This window comes from Orbicella franksi, chromosome 12, assembly GCF_964199315.1.
Source record: "Orbicella franksi chromosome 12, jaOrbFran1.1, whole genome shotgun sequence".
Taxonomy (NCBI): Eukaryota; Metazoa; Cnidaria; class Anthozoa; order Scleractinia; family Merulinidae; genus Orbicella; species Orbicella franksi.
This window is the reverse complement of record NC_138156.1, coordinates 2,813,701-2,833,516: the sequence shown is the minus strand read 5'-3', so window position 1 is coordinate 2,833,516 and position 19,816 is coordinate 2,813,701. Positions and strand designations below refer to the sequence as shown.

Sequence of the window (19,816 nt, the reverse complement as noted above, 5' to 3'; positions counted from 1 at the left end):
AATCAAAAATAAATTAAATTCTGATATTGTTTTTATTTTCACCATTTTCTTTCAAAAAGTGAAATTAGTTACAGGGGTGGGTTGGGGTGAAGTCCACACCAAACCGAGGCTGCCTCTCAGTGGCGCGAAGGACAAATTATTTTTGTGAAATGAAAATCATGAATGTCATAAAGATCTAATCATAATTTAATACAATGCGGCGTTCCGCGGCTCCATCCGTGAGAGCTGCCAAAAGAATGAAGTTTTGCACTCCGTTTCTGGCTGGAAGCAAGGAAAATACAACAGGAAACTCGACGAGTGCAACAACAGTTTCGCTCGCCAAACAATCAAATCCAAATCAGGTAACATCACAAGCTTACATATAAACGAAAACACAGCTGAATTTTGATAACTTCGCTGTTAATAATGTAACATTTTGTTCTTTCTAATTTTTGATTGCCTTTTGACTTCTGTGGACGAATATAAAAGCGACCTGCGAGATTAATAGTCACTGATTTAGACTACATGTAGTTTTAAAAACAGCTGATACGTGCATGAAGAAAAGAGAAAACATTGCTCTTTCAACTTAACTCAACGAGTAACTCAGTCCATTTGTTATAGTAGCGAAACATGTCAGCTAAAGGTTTGATTTTAATGTTTTTTTTAAGAGAAAACAAAAATTTTTTACTGATATCCCCAAGGCAGGACTTGAAAAAAAACTTGAATTCCAGCTTGCCCTTGGGACAAGTAGCTCTAAAATTTTGCCTGCCCTGGGCTAGTTTGCTCTTTTTTCAATTTAGTTGGCAGATGACTTGCCTGATCCCTTGCCTTTGGGGCAAGTGAGAGTGAAAAGTTACTTGCCCAAAAGGAGAATGTACTTGTCCTTGACGACTGGACATCACTTTTTTCGAGCCCAGTAGTGCTATATTTGAAGATATGACCGATCATCTTAAGCAGTTGTGAAATTAAAGCCTGAGAAAAATTCAGGCCTGAATGGGATTCGAACCCATGACCTCTGCAATACTGATGTATCGCAGAGGTCATGCGTTCGAATCCCGTTCAGACCTGAATTTTTTTCAGGCTTTAATTTCACAACTGCTCAAGTTGTGTATAACTGCGATGATCAATCATGTCTTCATATCTTTCTCCGCACTTCAAATATATGATCTTTCGTATATTCACTTGCAGTGCTATATTTGACATTCAGAAAGTGTCTTTGAATTTCACTCAGTCTTTTGTCTGAAATATGGCTCTAGACTAGATGGTGTAACCCTACATAGATTATAGACAGTATCAGATGAACAAATAAATTCCATACTGCCGTGCATCTGTTCAGTAATAGATCACTGATGTCATCAAAATGTGGTAAGAACAAAAAAGTGGAACACAACTCATTAGGTGAGTGAGTCACTGATGTACTTACCACATTTTTACATCTTCTATGATCTGTCACTGAATAGATGCACGGCAACATGGAATTTGCTTGTTTCAAATAATAAAGAAACAAAAAAATTGTCCATGCATCTGTCCTCCAATAGATCATAAGTAACATAGGAAACAATTTGAACAAACCAGGAGTATCAGCAGTTCGTCTTGTGTGATCGTCCCGGTGATTGTCTGGGAGAGGATAGTTCTGAAATCGACTAACACTATTCACTTTACTCTGAAGATGACTTCCACTCAGGTTGTTGAAACATCATTCATTAACCACAGTTCTTTTCAGAACTACCCTCACCCAGATGATCAGACAACACGAACTACAGATCATAAGCACTGCAAGAACAATCAAAATGTGATAATAACTCAACATATTATAAAAGGCTTGACAGTTCTTCCTCCTGGCCCCATTTGTTTGAGGGCTGTCAGGATAATGCTATCTACCAAACAAATTGCTATCCAATGGATAACTGTTAACAAAACAAGCCACGCTATCCACTGGATAGTGATTTATCTGGTGGATAGCGTTACTAGTCCTCCTTTCAAATAACCCGAGTCTGGTGAATGTCTGTACCCAAATATGGGTCAACTTCTTCCCAGGATTCTCTAGGTACCTGTTCCACATAATGAAAACTCCCTTCAGTCCAGTCATTTACTTTATTACATTTTTCACTCTTGTGGTAATTAAGTTTGACAGGTTATTTGAGAGGAACCCAGTTTACTTACAGTAGTGTGTACAGTAACCAAGGTATTTCCTTGAATATAATTTTCAGATGCCCAGTGACAGAATCAGTTGTGAAGTTTCCGAGATTGACCAAGCCATGCTAAGTCCTTACACCAGTGAAAATGACTTTAAAGGCACTACAAATAGTGCAATTCCAACAAATTGTGCAAACTTATTGAAACCTGAGGACAAATTAAAGGTTAATAACCTTAGACCTCTTTCACGCACTCCAGTGACCAGTAGGTCAGAACCTTTCAAATGCCCTCTTCAACATTCTTCCACAGAAAATGTTCCTTCTGGTAAGTTTTCTCTTGCATCCTTGTTATCACTGAAGTGCTTATTATTTTTGTTTCTTAGTGCAGTTTGTCATTTTTTTCAGCAATTTCTGATGGAAAGGAAAGTACTTACCTCTATTTTAATGTTGTTTGGTAAGTTACTGATCAGAAATTCATGTAGAATGTGCAGAAACTTCTAAACATTTTGATTGAATTATACATGTTTTTGCAAGGAAAGACTCCATTGACATTCATTGTTACATTCATTGACAATGGTTTTCTTTTTTCAGGGGAAAGATGTCAAAGAAAAAGGTAACAAATCAATATTAGAATCATAACATTACATATTGTTCTCAGTAAATAATTGCTTTAATTACACTGAGGAACATTAATTAAAAGTTGTTTTCTTTATCATTTTAGCATAAAAAGTGGGAAGGAGATGGTGAGTATATTTTGTGCACATTAATTTGCATTATATGGTGCTGTGAGATAAAATGAAATTTTGTATTTAATATTAACAGGGGGTAGAAGAGAAAAGGGAGTTAAGATTTTCTCATCCAGAGATGACTTAAAGTCAAATGAGTATAAAACAGATAAAGCAAGCAAAATGATGCTTGTCCAAGGCGTGGCTAAACTACTCGTCAAAATTTGAAAGGAAAACTTCAAACCCAGTGGCCAGTGCCCTCATTTTAGATATAGAATGTCAGAGGATCTAGACATACTGAACTATATAATCGAAAATGTAATTGCTGGTAGCATCCAGTTTTTGCTTACAATGCATTCTTTGTCATTAGCATTGTCATTGCCATCAGGATCTCATCTCCATCACACCCTCTCAAAAGGCCTTGAGAAAAGTAATCGAACAATGGACTCAGATCTCACTGATCAGTTTTAGTTTTTCTGGGCTATTTATCATTTTATTCAACACTTAGGTATACTAATTACAAAAGGGAGAACTGCATCTTTGAAAGATCTGGAAGGAAAGGAGTAAGTGGACTAGTGACACAATGCTTACAAGTGATATTTAAATGCAGTTAAATGTAATTTATCATGGAGTTGTTCTGTTAAGCACATGCAGCAAGATTCCACGTGTTCTTGGACCAAAGGGCCTTGTACAATAAGACTCTTCCTTATGAGCCACATTTTCTAGCACAAGGAAGAAAATAGTCAGTCATTTTCATGAAGATACGAGAGTGGAAAGTACAGATAATATGTCACATATGAATTTTTCAGGATTGCCAAAGGTACCGGTTACAAGTCATCTGAACTAGAATCTCTTCAGGAGGGGAACACGCTTTGTATTGGTGGAAAAGAGATAGAGGTGAGAAGAAACTTTATGCTATGGCCTTTGTTATTAATCATCCTAAGATGCAAAAACTTGGGACTTGGGAGTGTTTTACATTGACCCCAAAATATGTGCTTTCTTCTCTAGGATACCAAACTTCAGCATAACTAGTCACAATTGGGTATCCTGTTGATGTTTTCAGAATCAATTTCCCCCTAATCAAGGTCTCTATTGAAGAGATCTTTACTTTCTTCAATCCAGGGGTTTCACTAATATCCGGGCACAGAGCAAATTGACTGGTTGTCAGGATGATTTTGTCTACCTGATCATCTAGAGGAAAGTGTTGCTAAAAAGAAGTTCAGTTCAAAACATTTTGCCCGCCTATGAAAACCAGTTGCCTTCCTGCTAAAAACGTCAATGAAAACCCCTGTCAATCTGCAATATTCTACATGGAGGCATCTTTTTCCTTAGTTTCCTTAGTTTCCTTAGACATCACTTCCATACCCCATGTCTTTACCTCCTCCCACCCTCTTTGTCATGTCCCACCACATGTACTGACTATGTCATGTTGTCTTCTCTCAGGTTATGAGCTGTCTAACTGCTGAGGATTATCTAAGTGGGAAATGCTTTCAGCAACCTGCAGTCTCATCCCCTCCAGTAATACACATACTCTTCAGGCCACCTTCTAAACAAACAGGTGTGCTACTACAATACTTTTTAATCAACTGAACCTGAAGTTTTGTCAAATAGTGCAAGAAAACTTTTAAAATTTTGCCCAGAGAGATTCAAAATCGGCGAGTTTTTGCCACAATAATAAGGAGGGGGTTTCGAGATATTTAGAAAATGTTTTGTGATATTTAGACATTTTTTTTTGGAGAATTTCAGGAAAGAAATTTGCTAAAATAGGCAATTCGCTCTCTAAAAGGCTGGATAACGCCATCCAGTGGATAAGTGCTGATTTACATCCGGCACATATTTACCTTTTGAACAACTGGTATAAAAAGAGCGCCAGACTAAGGGGCCAGAACAGGACGAACTTCAGTATCCAGGGTTCCTCGACCGGAGCAACTACACCATGTTGCGGAAAAGGAGCGCGCACTTCCTTCCATCTCTGTACTCATAAAATAAGCATATTTCGAACGTACTGGAAGAACGTACTGGCCGAGTGCTGCCAAATTTTGCGAAAGTACTGAAATGGAGCAAAATTATGATAGGTGTTCGATTCGTACAAATCGTGCTCAACAAACAATTTCTTAAGTGGTAGTATCCGGAAGATTAATGCCTGTAATTGTTTGAAAAGTCGACAAGGAGAAAGTTGGGTCAACGCAAATTTGTGCTTAATTGACGTAACCTTGCGTTAGAATTAAACAAACAAATTATAAAGCGTGTGTAAAAAACACAAAAACACTAAAGTGCGTGTAAAACAAACAAAGTGTGTGTAAAAAAAACCCACAAAAACACTAAAGTGTGTGTAGAGTAAATTTACAAACATTCTGTTTTTAACAAGGAAAAGTACCAAGTCTTTAAATTCAGGATCTACAGACATGTAATAAAGTCTGTAAATAGGGTTCAGATTTTCCAATGGGAGAGGCGGTGCTTTGTCCTAACTTCAGCCCGTTCTTAAAAATCCCAGCGTAACACAGAATGTGGGAATTTCAATTTTAAGAAAGACTTTATTAAATTCAATTTGATTCAGTATTGAGAATGAAAATCTTCCAAATGGAAGAGGTTAAACATCGCTTGACCTCGTTAGACGTTACCACTCCTACTGAATTTGTTTTTCAACACCAGTCTGAAAATGATACTTCTCCACACTGCATAAGGTCCTCCGAGGTCATCTGCGTTCGTAATCAATAAGTTAAAATTTGAATTTTTCTGTTCATTTGGTTGGGAAATTTCCTTTTCACACTCATTGTTCACTCGTTTAACTTTAACGTTCCGTTTCGAAACTTAAAATGTTAAATAATTGTTCAGTACAGTCGCATCTTCTCCAGTGTCTCGTCCAGGCTTGTCGACTGAAGTATTTCCTCCAAATCCTTTTGATTTTTTTCGTCCACTTGCTTCCTCTTTGCGATCCACTCATCCTTGGCGGCAAATCCCCGGTCGATCATCAACAGCTGCAGCCAGTCGTAATCTGAAAGAGTCTTCAGTTGAACGCCTTCCTTCACCAGCTTTCTCAAACCTAGGGCGTTATCCTCGGCGACCTTGTGCACACGGACGTGAATGTTATGAAGATGAGCGAAGCGAATCGACACGCACACCCCCTCATTTTGCGCGCTCCACTCGCACAATTTTTCTGCACAGTCTCCACACGGTGAGAAGTTGCTGAGTAGGCATAAATCCTTTACGCCCTGCAATGGCTTTTCCTCCAACCCCTCGATAGATTTCTTGTAAGCGTGCGTGCTCGTGCTCTTGTAGACCTTCCGTGACACAATCTTTCCATCTTTCCCTCTAGCAACAGCAAGCACGACACCGTCTGACGGCCAAAAACCTCCGGGTACACCGGATTTTAGTATTGCGGTCAAGTCAAAGTCGTCTGGTGTAGGACTGCGTGGTCCAGAATTAGCCATGCCGATAGTGAAACTCAGTTGCATGTATTTGAAAGGACAAGTCGATCTTTCTTCGTTTCCGGTTATGCGGTTGCACTTTACATGACAACCAGACATCCATAATCCATTATCTAAGTCAACAGTTACTTTCACTTATCAAATTTCCTTGTATGAGAACAATGATCGGAATTGCACTCTTGTATAATAACCGATTAACGAAGCGTACTATTGCTGGGGAGCTTTGAGGTCTTTGAGCTGCAATATATGCCGTAGTCCTAATCTGCTTTCTGTCGGTAAGATGCGCTTGAACAATGTGTATTTTTGCACAAAAGATGAAAATAAAGCGGAACCCCGCCGATAAATTTATAAATTCATTATATTATCTCCCGTCGGATCAGAGCTTCGCTTGCGCTTGTGACTCAACGGTGAGCCTGCTCGCAAGCTGATTATTTCCAAATTGGACAGCATGAAGATGTTGTCCTAATACATTTACCAAATAAAGCCTTGGGACTTCAAAGGGTGGTTGTTGTCCACATTAACGAGGAGGTCGCCAGCACTAATAGACCTGTTTGGAACTGGCGCGGAAAGATCTCGCTGCTTTTTCTCCAACATATATTTTTCGCCGATTTGGCGAGATTTTTCACTGCCGTTTCGATTTTCCCTCACAGTTAGGGGTTTTCGACAGTAGGCAAAGTAAACACATGATTCATTGTGTAACGAGTTTCCTATTCCATCTAACCAGTTCTAAGCGTAGTACTCTTTTCAACCAATCAGAAGCACGACCGTTTTCCCGCGCTTGGCTTTGGTTGCACGTTTTTGTCTCGAGTCCTGATTGGTTTACTGCGTTGTTTGCGCTTGTTGTGATTGGCTAGATGTGGTTGATTGTGGGAAGGGCATTCGAAGACTCCATAGGTCGACATTCACTAGGGAACATGTTGCACGGACAGTTTTTCTCTCATGACATGTCCGTTTTTGCGGAAAAATTCCGTTGCCGGAACAAAATTTTGTCACCGTAACATGTTGCATGAAATTCAGCGGATTTGAATTCGTGCTCCATGAAACAGTGAAATAATGACCTTAATTTTCAAATCGCATTGTTTGCACTGCTCTTGCAAACTGTTCATGATACAACATAGAAATGAACCAAAATCGCCTTCATGTTCCCGCAACATGTCCCGTATAGTGTGACGACCTCATAAACCAAACTCATTTAAATTTCACCAAACGTTTTCCTAAAACTTCCATGTTGCATTCTTTACCAAGGTTTGCACAAGCCTTTCGTTTGCAACGTGAAGACAGATGTGAAAGCGGAAACCCGGAAAGCTGTGACGTCACGTCATGACGTCAACTCCCCTGGAGCTCTTGTCATGCCTCGGCCCAGTGCTTCTCATCAGGTAACCGCTGTTCAAACTTCTGAATTTGCTTTGATGAAGAGCTTACGTTCGAAACGTCAGTTGCATCGCCTTCCATGGCGATTACGTAATTCCTCTATCAACTCGCCAAACTACCGTAAAGTCCTGTAGGTAATTTCCCTCGGTATTTTCGGATTTAGCAGCGTTTTGCTATCGTTAGTTTGACTTTCGGGGGTTTGCAACTGCATGATAAAAATTTAAGGCGGTCAGTCTCTGGACCATATAGTAAACTTAGTGGACTTGCTCACTAGTCGAGCTCGAACTCCAAGTTCGTTGCGAGAGAAATGTCCGCGACGCTCAAAACTCGTGTGCGAAGATGGCGGCGAAGAGGAACGAGAGGACTTCGAGAAAGTCTATAAAACATGTTGAAAATTATTCATCGTCGTATTGAACACAGTAACGCCCATCTTATCTTAAATGAAAAACTAGATAAGTTTATTAAAGGCTTGTTTTATCTGTTGTTTCGTATCTGAAAAGTAAAGTTGCGTTTGAGGCCGCTATTTTTGGGGGTGTGTTACTTTCGAGATTTGCGAACAACTACGAAATTTTATTTCTTACTTTCGGACCCTTACGCTGTTGAAGTATTTTACATGTACATATGGCAGTGTACTAACGATTGCCTTAGTGGCTCACTTTGTTTAGTTTTCACTTAACTTGTAGCACTTTGTTCATTCCTAACACAGCTCGAACACAATCAAGGGGGACTGGATATCATAGACGTTGTGGTGGACCCACATTTGTCGCAGCATCTGAGGCCCCATCAGAGGGAAGGTGTGGTGTTCCTTTACGAGTGTGTGATGGGGTTAAGGAATTTCAACGGAAACGGTGCAGTTTTAGCGTGAGTATTATCAGACTTAGTGGGCCGGGGTTTTTGTTTGCAAGTCTTTGCACTAAACGACTGTACGCTGAGGTATGACGTGTTTCCACTAAATGCGTTGAATCCAAAAACAACCCCACAATCCTTAAGGTGTGAAAAGGCAAAAATAAATCGATATAACGGTTAAAAGTGATGGATTGGTGAAAGGAAGTGTGCAACCCAAATACTATTTGCTCTTGATTGACTCAAAATTCTGATTACTAAACTGAATAAACCGATCAGAAAAGGAACTGAAGGGCGGAGAAAATTAGTCATATCTTTGGCTCTAAAAGGCTACATTTCCGCTTGGATTAGGAGCTAAGTGAACAAATCGGAACGTTTAGCTTTCAGAGCAAACACCTGCTTACTCAGTTTTCAGGGATCACGTAGGAATCTTCTACAAGAATTCCATCAGCAGTCGAAAATTGATTACAACGTTTGCTGTGCCAAACCGCGCGCGAAATAGCTTCATGGTCGTGACGTGGGAATGTCTTGCTGGCTGGCTATTTCGCGCGCTTTTGGCTGGTAACGTTACTTAACTACTAAAGTACACTTTAAAATTAATGCATCGTCACGAACATTGTAACGCTATCGGTATTTCATCCTGATACTGAAACTGTTTTCTTTTTTCTGTGTTTAGGGACGATATGGGACTGGGTAAAACTCTTCAGTGCATTTCTTTGATATGGTAAGACTGCTAGTTTTCTTATTTGTCGAAGAACTCCTTTTCTTGTTATAGGTGTGTACAGGCCTTGCACCACTTTGCAATTTTTTGGTGGGAGTGAGACAGGTTGGTCACTGGTGTGGATGACAAATATTTTAAGTTTCGCGTTCGCGTCGCGCTCTGATTAAACAAAACCGTGCACTTAGATATTCCGCCGTAATTTTGCCGACGCTCTTGAAATTCTTTTTTATATTCTGCAATACTCGTACAAGTTAAATTGATTTTCAAGAGATGTTTTACAACAGGACGCTTCATAAACAAGGCGTGTACGGTGGACATCCTTCAATCAAGCGAACACTCATTATAACACCAGGAAGTCTCGTCAAGGTATTTTGTACCAAGACTAATTTAATATACTCGAATTAGCGGGATTTAACTGTATCATATGATTAGTTTCGTTTTAGATTAGAACAAAACCAAGAAAAAAAATATCAGGATGGCATATTTTATCCATTGTATTTTTAAGTTTACTTTTTACTGTGTCACCAATAATTGATGACATTCGACACATTACTAAAGGCCTTCTTTACTTATTTTGTTACTGTCAGTTACTGAACGTTGTTGAAAGGTTTTTCGTGGCTAAATTCTTTCTTTCTTGCCGTTTCCAGAATTGGAGTTCTGAGTTCCGCAAGTGGCTTGGTAACGAGAGGCTGAAAGTCTATACTGTCAACTCCGACAAGAGAGTCAAGGTGAAGAATTGTGGTTCAGCTCAAGGTGTTGGCAGAAAATTTCCAAACTACTGTTCCCTGAAAAAGTACAGCAGAGCATTTCTTGTAGACAACGTAGGTTTGAATACAGGTATTTCTGGCGAGTGTTCTCTCGTTCTTGGATTTCATACCAAAGCTGACGGCGGACATGAAAAATCCACCTCCCCACCGAACTGGACTCTGGCTGTCCATCTTTCGAGTTTCGAGATGATTCTAGTGGTAGTGGCTATGGTAGTGGTAGGTGAGTCATCCTACCGCAGCCTTAATCTAACAGTTTTAAATGTTTATTGCAGGAGTTTATCAACAGTCCTCTTTATCCAGTGATGATTATCAGCTATGAGATGTTCCTACGCTCAGTAGAAGAAGTCAGAGACATCAAATTTGGACTCGTTATCTGTGATGAGGCACACAGGTTGAAAAACACCGCGATTAAAACTGCTACGGTGAGTTCTGGGAATTTTGTTAGCTTTTCTTCTTTCTCTGATTCCGCTGTTTAAAATAGGATATCCTATCCCCACACTTTGGAATAAAAGATTCGTGGGGCATCAGTTTGATTTTATTTCATCTTGCAGATGATTTCTGGGCTCAAGACAAAGCGGCGGATTCTTCTTACGGGAACTCCAGTGCAGGTTGGCCGCTATTTTCTCCTGATCAAGACTATCAGTTTATCTCTCACGTTCTAATTTTGTCTTGAAGAAGCTAACCCGTGTATTTTGCTAATCTGATTCAGAGTTAACTGCCGTAAGTAATGACGACTACATTAGGTTCACCCCAAGCCTACACACTTGTACCAGGTATAAGTACAGGAGGAGACGGTCAAACTGTTTATTTCATTTCTATTCTTTCTTTGACATACAGAATGACCTCAAAGAATTTCATTCACTCATCGATGTGTGTAATCCAGGGATTCTTGGTACGTTTCATCTTAGCCTGATTATCAGGCCTTCCTTAGTGTCATATTTGTGCATGGAAAGGAAAAATGACGTGTCGCGGCTTTCCTCTTGTCATAATAGCACCGTTTACCATTGTTCAAGTTTTCCTCAGGTTGTTAACACAGCTTACCCAGTGATGGAGTGACAAAACAAAAACAACAAAAACTAGACATGAACAAGGCAGTGATTTTCATTCCATATGGCTGACTTGATATTCGGGAAATTAGAAGCGCTTAAAGCAAAGGTCGCGACGAATTTAGCGAGTTAGCGAGACAATGATAAAGGACGGATTGACGGATTCAGAGAGTGGAGCGGGGAAATGGGGGCAGGAACTTTGAGTCAAAGTGAGCCCATTCTTGCTCGAAAAGGGGCAGGGACTGAAGAAAGACCCCAACAAGTCGAACATTTTAGAGCACTTCGGCCCTCGTATTTTTTAGCTAAAGATAGGAGGTGGGGGAGGGTGGAGGGGTGTGTGCCCGACACTCCTCTGCCCATTTCCCAGATCCACCACTGGTATGTTTAATGGTTATACCTGTTTCTTTAGGTACACAATCATCTTTTCGCCGGTTGTACGACGAACCCATTGTCCGGGGACAGCAACCTGATGCCAGTAGTGAGGAGAAACTACTGGGTCAATTTAGAGCTGCTGAGGTAATCAACAGCTATCAACCGCTATTTTCTCCTTACAGTATCATATATCGTGAAGCGACGAGGACATGAGAATAGAGATAATCATCAATCAGTGGATATTGTCTTGATCCACCGATAAATTCTCAAAACTAACATTAAAATAAACTTTACTGCATTCAGTTGATTGAGTTTATATTCTAGGTTGAAAATGCCAGTTTGGACCTAGAATCGTACATGATTAGAAAACGTTCCCTGCAGCTACAAACTCGTTTCTTTGACGCAGTTTAACTTTTGGGCGTTTCGATCCCCGATACTGTTTCGGTAATAGATGAATTCGCTCACAGATTTTTTTCCTTGTCTTTTTTCTCGTATCTTAGCTCAATAGGTTGACGAGTTTGTTTTTCTTGAGGCGGACAGCAGAGGTCAACAGCCGCTATCTTCCTCCTAAAGGTAAGCGCATTAACGATAACGTTAAGCACTTGACAATATTAAAAAAGTAAAGTACTTATTACAATATTAGCAAAACCTGTGAGTAGTCCGAGTCCTTTAAATAGAGATAAGATAAGAAAAACATTTTTGTCATCTAGTGATCTAGAAATGTAGCGCGAACACCATCTTTCTTAATGGCTTTTGGAAAGAAAATCTCGCTACTGTGATTGGTTAACCCACACTCAGGCAACTTTTTCCTGTTACCCCGCCTTGGTTTTACGGTGGAACGGGAGAACTTTATGGCAGCTTATAAAACTAGTCTCCCCCAACGAGTGTGCGTCAGTGCGGTTTATAGACAGTCAGAGATATTTGCTAACTCATAGCTTGTCACTTCTTTGTTCGCTTGCTTCCTCTCAGTGGAATCAGTCGTGTTCTGTCGGCCCAGTCTTCTTCAGCTTTCACTGTATCGCCATCTTCTTACATCGCGTGCTGTGCGGTCATGTCTGACGTCATATTCCTTTGGAGGGTCACGACACTTGGTGTGCATTGGTGCTTTAAAAAAACTGTGCAATGATCCCAGCCTCATTTATTCACAATGCCAAGAGGCAAAAGAGATAGCTGACAGTTGGGACATGGATGAGGTGAGTTTCGTGTGTCATTTCAGGCTAAGCTTTACGTTTGGATGTTGATTTAGTAGTAGCCTAAAGAGATGGAATGTTTGTCCTCATAACTTGAATTATAATATAGATAGGACCCTGCGCGTGCTCTGATTGGTCGAAAACCCATGTTTTATCAGAGTATAAAACATAGAAAAGCGTGTTTTATTGTTTGTCGCCACATTACCCGTATATCATAAAGCAAATGAAGAGGCCTAAGCCGTGTATTACACTGGGATAAAACACTATGGGCATTTGAGAACACTCGAGAAATGTAGAAAACACGAGCCGCAGGCGAGTGTTTTCTACATTTCCCTCGTGTTCTCAAATGCCCGTCGTGTTTTATCACAGTGTAATACACGGCCTAGGCTTCTTTATTTGTTAAATATAGATTAAGAAAGGATAGGTTGTAAAGAAACTTTTGTACTCTGTGGGTGCGTAAGTGAAACAATTTGGTTATCAAATTTAGGGAGCTCTTTTTGTGGCGTTAACGTCCTTTTTTGATGGCTGCTAGGTTTGGGGGGGGGGGAGGGGGGTTTCTTTGCTGCGGGAATAACGCGGGAATAACGTACAGGCTGACAGGATTCATGAGGAACTTTTGGTTGTTCGCGCGGGACCGCCCGTTCTGTAGCGCTAGACTACGCGAGCCAAGCAGAAGAAAATAACATCCGACGAGGAAATGCAGTCCGTTTCATGCACTTGTCGTCCCTGAGACGCTGTCTTGTGCAAGCGACTTAAAATGTGGAATGAGCGCGAAAACGAAAGTCTTGTGTGCGAGCTTCTGCTGCTTTCCGCTTTTCTAAACATTCTCCATTTGCCCTCAAACCGCTATTCCCCACGCCTTCTGCTCATAGAGGTGCCGCTCTTTTTTGCTTCAATCCGACTCCCTGCGAGGTTTACCTGCGCTATTTTTCTTATAACTGCCCTCGCGGTTTTCATCTGAGGTGATAAACCTGTTCGATGACGCTGCGGAGGATGATCTTGTACCGGCAGGGCTACAGCTACTGGAGCTGCTGGCAGTCTTCTACGTCAACTCCAAACATTCTCACAATGGTTTCTTCACGTGGCGTCGCTGTCAGGATCCTGAGACGCTTTCCCCCTAATTAACTTTTTAGTCTTGTTAATACGTTTTAAACCGTTGTAATACTTTTTATACTGATTTTATTTCTTTTAATCATTTGTTCACACTCAGGACACGTCTTTGTTTGAAGGCCTTGATCGTTCGTTTCCCAAGGATTACAATCCTGACCACTTCACCACAAACCATTCAGGAAAATTTCAAGTTCTTAGTCACATACTGGCTCAGATACACCGCGAGGGAGAGAGAGTGGTGCTTGTGTCAAATTACACTCAGGTAAAAATAGTTTCTAACCATTACGCACTAGGAGATTGTTTTAAAACAACCATGATCTTTGTCATGTTGCCTTCAATTACAATGTTACACCACTTTGCATGCCTTTGAGATAGTGTTCTAAGGCGGCAGATATATAGTGAATGATCTGTCGGTGGAAAATTCGGAATGTAGAGCCTTTTACAAGGGGACCATGATCGTGCATGGAAGGACTTTAATCTTTCTTGATCTGTTTCGCAATTCGAATAAAGTTGCGTGATGACATTTTATCGCTATATCGCGGTAGATTTTGCGTTTGTATTTCTGGATTTTGTTCGTTTTAACGGGGATTTTGCTGTACGTTGGTAGTTTTATTACAGTTCTGTTTCGAGTCTTGTCATGTGTTCTTGTCATTTAATCTCAGCTGTAGTCTTTATTAGTCTAATTTTACAGTCTCTTCATGATCCAGTGTGCTCAGTCATTTTCCAGCTACAACTGGATCTGTTCAGCCTGGAAATGCATGCCTTGAGAAAGGCTTGTTTTCGTAGATTCTCTGTTTTTGTTTTCATTTTCGCTCCACAGACTCTTGATTTACTTCAAAAGTTCTGTGAGAACAGAAGTTATGAATTCCTTCGACTGGATGGTAAGACACCGACAAGCAAACGACAATCACTGGTGGATCGTTTCAATGATAAGCACTGCAAAATCTGTAAGTGTTGTTAAATCCTTAGTGTAATCCTTAGTGTAACCCTTTGTAACGTAATAATTTCACTTTAAAAGCGCGATACGAGGCTTTGCGTCAGCGGCAGCACGATGCTGAATCCGGACTTTGAGTTTTCCTAAATGAGAACGCCGAGTATGCTTCTTACTTTTCAAATTATAATCCAGACAATCGGGGGTAAAGGTAGTCGAGACACTGCCCAGAAAAAAAACTTTTTCTGTCCAAATGTAATTTGTCCTACCTACACTCCTCATATTTCGCCCCTCCCCCCTTTCCAATGATGTAACCACGTGACAGCGCCGTCAAACTGTGCTTCAAAATTGATAGAGGGTGTGGGGGTGGGGGTGGCTATTGACGAAAAAGGTGTTTCTTTCGTCAAGGGACGTACGGAACTCGGTTCGAAAATGTCCGATCTGCAAAAATGTTCTAACTCTTATTGTGCCTAATTGCAGCTGTAGCTAGAGGACTAAGAGTTGTACACACAGTAGACTGACCTCGCTATCTCCAGCTCCCCGCTATTTGGAACACAATTCATTTTCCCGTGGATATACTTTTTCAGTCACTTACCATCAGCTATCTCGAACCCCCGACATCTCGAACTATTAAGGGCCTCCCAAGGTGGAAGGGGGGTAGCATGCTCCCTTGATCCCTTGAAAATTTCACTTTTTCTCCCTTGTTCCCTCAAATAATTGAAAAAATATCACTGTTCCCTTGAAATAAATGATCATGTTCCCTTGTTCTCCAAAACCCCCCGGAGGCCCTCACTATTTTTCGTTTCAAGACTTTAGGATTGCGGGGTTGAAGAGTATGAAGTCTTGGTGTTAGGAGAGGACATGCTCCTCAGCGTTTGAAACCCTAAGACAGATTATACAACAAAATTAGTATTTCTAATGACTAATAACATTGAATGTCTTTATAGATGTGAAAACGAAGTTTCATGTTACTGGTCCCTCTGTACATAGTCGTGTTCACAGCAAAATAGTGGACGTCACCCTCGTTCAGTGCACACTACCCCTAGTCAAGTTGTTAAATCCATGTGTATGCATGAAACACAAATAAACATAAAAATATATATATATGCCCCGATCCATAAAGGTTAGACTGCTGTCAGCCGTTCTTTTCTCTCAGGGTCAGACGAGTATTTGTCCGTGAACCCGAACGCAAAAGGCCGGTATGGACGCTGCGCCCATATCTCGTCCCAATCCTTACTAGTAGTCCAATAAAAGTTGAAAAAGGCTTCAGTACACACTGTCTCCACGCTTTTCAGTGGGAAAGCTTCTCTGTAATACATTGACCTCATAAACTCAGTGTTGACATGTCTGCTTTCTCTTTTGTGGTACAGTTGTATTTCTGTTGAGTTCTAAAGCTGGTGGAGTGGGATTGAATCTGATTGGAGCATCGAGGCTTGTCCTCTTTGATATTGACTGGAATCCAGCCAATGATATACAGGTTTGAATAAAGATTTGTATTCGTTTGTATTTGTAATTTTTCGCATGTGGCAAAACTGCTTCAGCTTCCCAGTTGGCACCTCACATGAGAGCGTGCCAATACATCTGCTCTATCTTCCAGTATTTTTGTCTTCTGCATTCTTAAGCCTCTCCCACTTGTCTCAGTGACCTCATTCATGTTTTTGTTTACTCAACAGTCAATGGCAAGAGTGTGGAGAGATGGTCAGAAAAAGACAGTTCATATTTATCGTCTCTTGACAACGGTAATTACTCAAAGGCATCTATATTTTAAGTGTCAATAACTCGGTCAGCAGACGTGCCAAAGAACGATAAAGATCAGGCTGGTATAACATTTCTACACTTTCACTGTTGGGGAAGAGTTAATCTCAACCGCCTTATGTCTAATTTTAGGCCTTTTTTTCTGGCTCTAATTTGCCACTTAGGAAAATTTTACTGTTAGAATCATTTCTTTCAGTAAAGGAGCTTTGGTCTTTGCTTTATCCTTTTAAAACACTGGTGCTGTTTCATGAAAAGAGTAATGCCATTTCACGCAAAGGTAGCTCATGTCGATCACGGGTTTGCTCATAGAGCACTTCGATTGAATAATGCAGGGAACCATTGAAGAAAAGATATACCAGCGTCAAACCGCCAAGCAAGGGCTGAGTGGAACAGTGGCTGATGCTAAGGAGGCTGTAAAAGTTGAATTTTCCCGCGAGGATCTTAAGGTAATTACTTAATGCTACTAACTACGGTTGTTTTTGTATTTAATGCAAAGGCCAGGCTAAGCCGCTATTTGACTAGTCTCTTACGCCGCCTCTATTTGGTTTGTCAAGCAACTCTCCTCCCCAACTAACGTTAGTGGAAGAGAGAAGTTGCATGACGATCCAAATGACGGCTGCGTAAGAGACTACTCTTTGGGTCGTCACGCAATGTGGGAAGAACATTGTGTGACGAACCATGTAACGCAGTGCAAACTAAACTGACACCAAGCGAAAACTACACAAGTTGTTCCCTTGATCAACAAAGAGGTCGTTGCCAATGTGTTTTCGCTCCATCGTCAATGACTCTGTTCTAATCAAACCTAGTCTCTTTGTTAGCGGAAGGAGCGTAGTCGTTAGTATTAATTGATTGTTATTTGATCCCACAGGACTTGTTCACGCTACATGAGAACACCTTGTGTCTTACACACGACCTCCTGCAGTGTAACTGCGTGACGTCAGAGGTGGGTCAAGTTATAACTTGTTTTAACTTGTTTGAGAACTCTTACCGCTTTCGATTATTCCAATAACGGGTTATAAGAATTGAGAATTGAAAATGATTTGCAACATGTTTTTCAGATGTTTATTTTAAACCACAACATTTTGTTGGCTTTTTATCAAGGTTGAAAGTGACGAGGAATGTCAATCAGAGCCAGCAGCCAATCACCAATCAAGCCGTCACGCCACCAGGCGCTGTCAGCTGGGATGTGATAACAACAGCAGCCAGGTGTGAACAATAAGTGAATTTAATCGCCGAAAAACGCGCGAGAAAGATGAAAAAAAGTTAATACGAAACGAAATACCGAGGCAGGGTCAATGTTCTAACGATAACAAGCTTTCGACGCTGCCACAGCGTCTTTCTCTAGTGAATATGGCGAGAATCTATTTGTCACGTGAACTTGGGTGAATCATGTCACGTGCCTAAACATCCCCGTACCGGGCCCGGTCGTTTCTTGTTATGTCTACTACAGAGTCGGGAAACAATATCTTTACCCGATAAAAAAGTTGTTATTGTCCGAGCGTGAGGTATAGTACATCTGTGACACTTACAGACAGAGTTCTTTGTAGTGTTTATATGGACTGAGACGAAGTTGAGGTAGAATTTGACGAGTCGCACTATAAGTCCTGGAAATATCTTTTTGTGCAAAACAAGGGTTTCAATTATCAAGTTTAATTTACTTTCTGAAACGTTTTTTTTTAGAAAACTCTATCGATAGCAGAATTAATGGATTGGCAGCACTTTTCATCTCCAAGCATTCCTGGCTCAGACTTTGAGGTAATGCAGAATAAGGGTACAGTAGTAAGGTTTTATAAACATTAAATTCTTCCCAAGATGGCTGGTGTTTAAAGGTGCTCAGCCCTTCACATCATTGATAGCTGTGCTGCTATTGGGTAATTTTAATGAACTCTAAATGGAAAAGCACCTTTTTCTTAGTAGATCTCTCTTCCCTTCTTTTTCATTTGCATTTCATTTGCTGAAGCTGAAGGCTAAGTCAGATTTGGGTCACTCTCCCACAGCGCCAGAGATTATTCCGTAACATGAAAGCACGGGACTCGACCTTCTTAATGAGTTCCTTTCACTTGCCGAGCACTGGCGCACAAAATAAAACCTTCATTGTTAGCTGTCCTATGATCTATTAAACCTTATCCACTTATTTACTGGTCTCGAGGAAAGCAAAATTAACTGTTTACCTAGGGACCAGTAATTAAGGAATACCGAAAACAAATTAGTTCTTCCACAACCTCGAACTGATTATCTTAAGAGAAGTTTTTGGTACAGCGGAGCTCAGTTGTGGGACAACTTATCTATAGACCTAAGACAAGCATCTTCACTGACCGATTTCAAATCTAAATTAAGTCGCCACAGTTTAAAGTAATGTCTTAATTTTAAGTATTTTTAGACACGGTCTTCATGAAAAGCAGTCTTGTGTAATTATCGCTCGCCGGGGCGACAATTAGATTTAGCCTTTGCCATGTGACCATAAATCTACCAATAAGAGCGCGCGTTAGATTCAACTAAACTACAGCTATATAACAATCCTTGTTAGCTTTCCTATGGTCTCGATATGTTTAAGCGTCTCAAAATAAGATCGTAACACGATCTCTCTGACAGGACGATGCTGTAACAGAGGCTGGCAACACGGTGTCATTTGTGTTTAGAACCAAGACATTTGGACAGGACACAACGCAGCAAAGCCGGTCGTAATACAGTAAAGGGTTTACTTGGAATATGGTTCTTTTACCAAAATCAAATGTGGTAAGCCGTGAAAAACACGAATATACAAAATGGTGAAATGTTTGTTATTTCGGTGAAAGGTTAATAAAAGGTCAGCCACAAAAATGATTCTTGTGTGTTAATCACTGCTGGTGGGTGTGTATTACTTGGTGACAAGACTTCCCATTCCTAGACTCAAAACTCTCTCCGATTATAAGACCCCTCCCCAGTCTGATGTAACCCCAGAGGGGTGTGGTTAACACAGGTTAGATTTAGCTTTGAGATGATAAGCGATTGTTGGACTGGGTGAAGCATAATAGTGTGATTCGTTAGTGGTGAACAATCAATTAGGACCAAATGGAAACAACAAGAGTTCAAGCTCTGGCTTTTGTTGGGCATGAAAATCTGCTCTATCAGCAACTCGTGGACTGTTGCGCAATTTTAGTTAACGCAAATTCTTCTTGAAAGTCGTGCAGAGTTTTTCTCTCTTTTCTTCCCCACTCCCGCGCTGACACTTACGGAAAACTGTCATGCAACTCTCATGGATCACTCTTGGTGATTCTCGTTCTTGTTTGGGCTAGGCTTGACAACAATTTTTGTATTTTTAAACATGAATGATCGCCTAGAAATAGTACAAATCGGCACAGAAATCAAGTAATCTGCAAAATTGGTTGGCAGAACTCTTCAACGCGCCTTTGTCTCTGTTTGGTCTACTTTGTCACGAGAATATCCTCAAAATATATTAGATC

At 40.6% G+C, this 19,816-nt stretch overlaps 2 protein-coding genes across 2 annotated transcripts; one reads left to right on the top strand and one right to left on the bottom strand.

Annotated features, from left to right (window-relative positions):
• Window positions 1-78: 78 nt before the first annotated feature.
• Window positions 79-19,567, top strand: LOC145462924 (DNA repair and recombination protein RAD54B-like). Its single transcript, XM_081446594.1, has 28 exons — window positions 79-341; window positions 2,190-2,439; window positions 2,520-2,568; window positions 2,706-2,727; window positions 2,836-2,857; window positions 3,348-3,402; window positions 3,649-3,736; window positions 4,283-4,397; window positions 7,513-7,643; window positions 8,345-8,499; window positions 9,158-9,205; window positions 9,487-9,568; window positions 9,850-9,930; window positions 10,242-10,391; window positions 10,521-10,577; window positions 10,807-10,861; window positions 11,425-11,531; window positions 11,888-11,960; window positions 12,357-12,580; window positions 13,788-13,949; window positions 14,508-14,634; window positions 15,989-16,095; window positions 16,292-16,357; window positions 16,706-16,819; window positions 17,242-17,316; window positions 17,475-17,579; window positions 18,054-18,128; window positions 18,966-19,567. The coding sequence occupies exons 1-28, from the start codon at window positions 195-197 to the stop codon at window positions 19,056-19,058; spliced, it is 2,835 nt and encodes a 944-aa protein (XP_081302720.1). The 5' UTR covers window positions 79-194; the 3' UTR covers window positions 19,059-19,567.
• Window positions 5,183-7,536, bottom strand: LOC145462925 (uncharacterized). The gene has a single exon (XM_081446596.1). The coding sequence runs from the start codon at window positions 6,364-6,366 to the stop codon at window positions 5,671-5,673; it is 696 nt and encodes a 231-aa protein (XP_081302722.1). The 5' UTR covers window positions 6,367-7,536; the 3' UTR covers window positions 5,183-5,670.
• Window positions 19,568-19,816: the final 249 nt, after the last annotated feature.

Excerpts from the sequence above, each read along its gene's own strand:
- LOC145462924 (XM_081446594.1), top strand. The coding sequence starts at position 195 with ATGCGGCGTTCCGCGGCTCCATCCGTGAGAGCTGCCAAAAGAATGAAG. Across the intron at positions 10,578-10,806 it reads TTACGGGAACTCCAGTGCAG|AATGACCTCAAAGAATTTCA; the intron begins GTTGGCCGCTAT and ends TTTGACATACAG. Across the intron at positions 16,096-16,291 it reads ATCCAGCCAATGATATACAG|TCAATGGCAAGAGTGTGGAG; the intron begins GTTTGAATAAAG and ends TTTACTCAACAG.
- LOC145462925 (XM_081446596.1), bottom strand. The coding sequence starts at position 6,366 with ATGTCTGGTTGTCATGTAAAGTGCAACCGCATAACCGGAAACGAAGAA.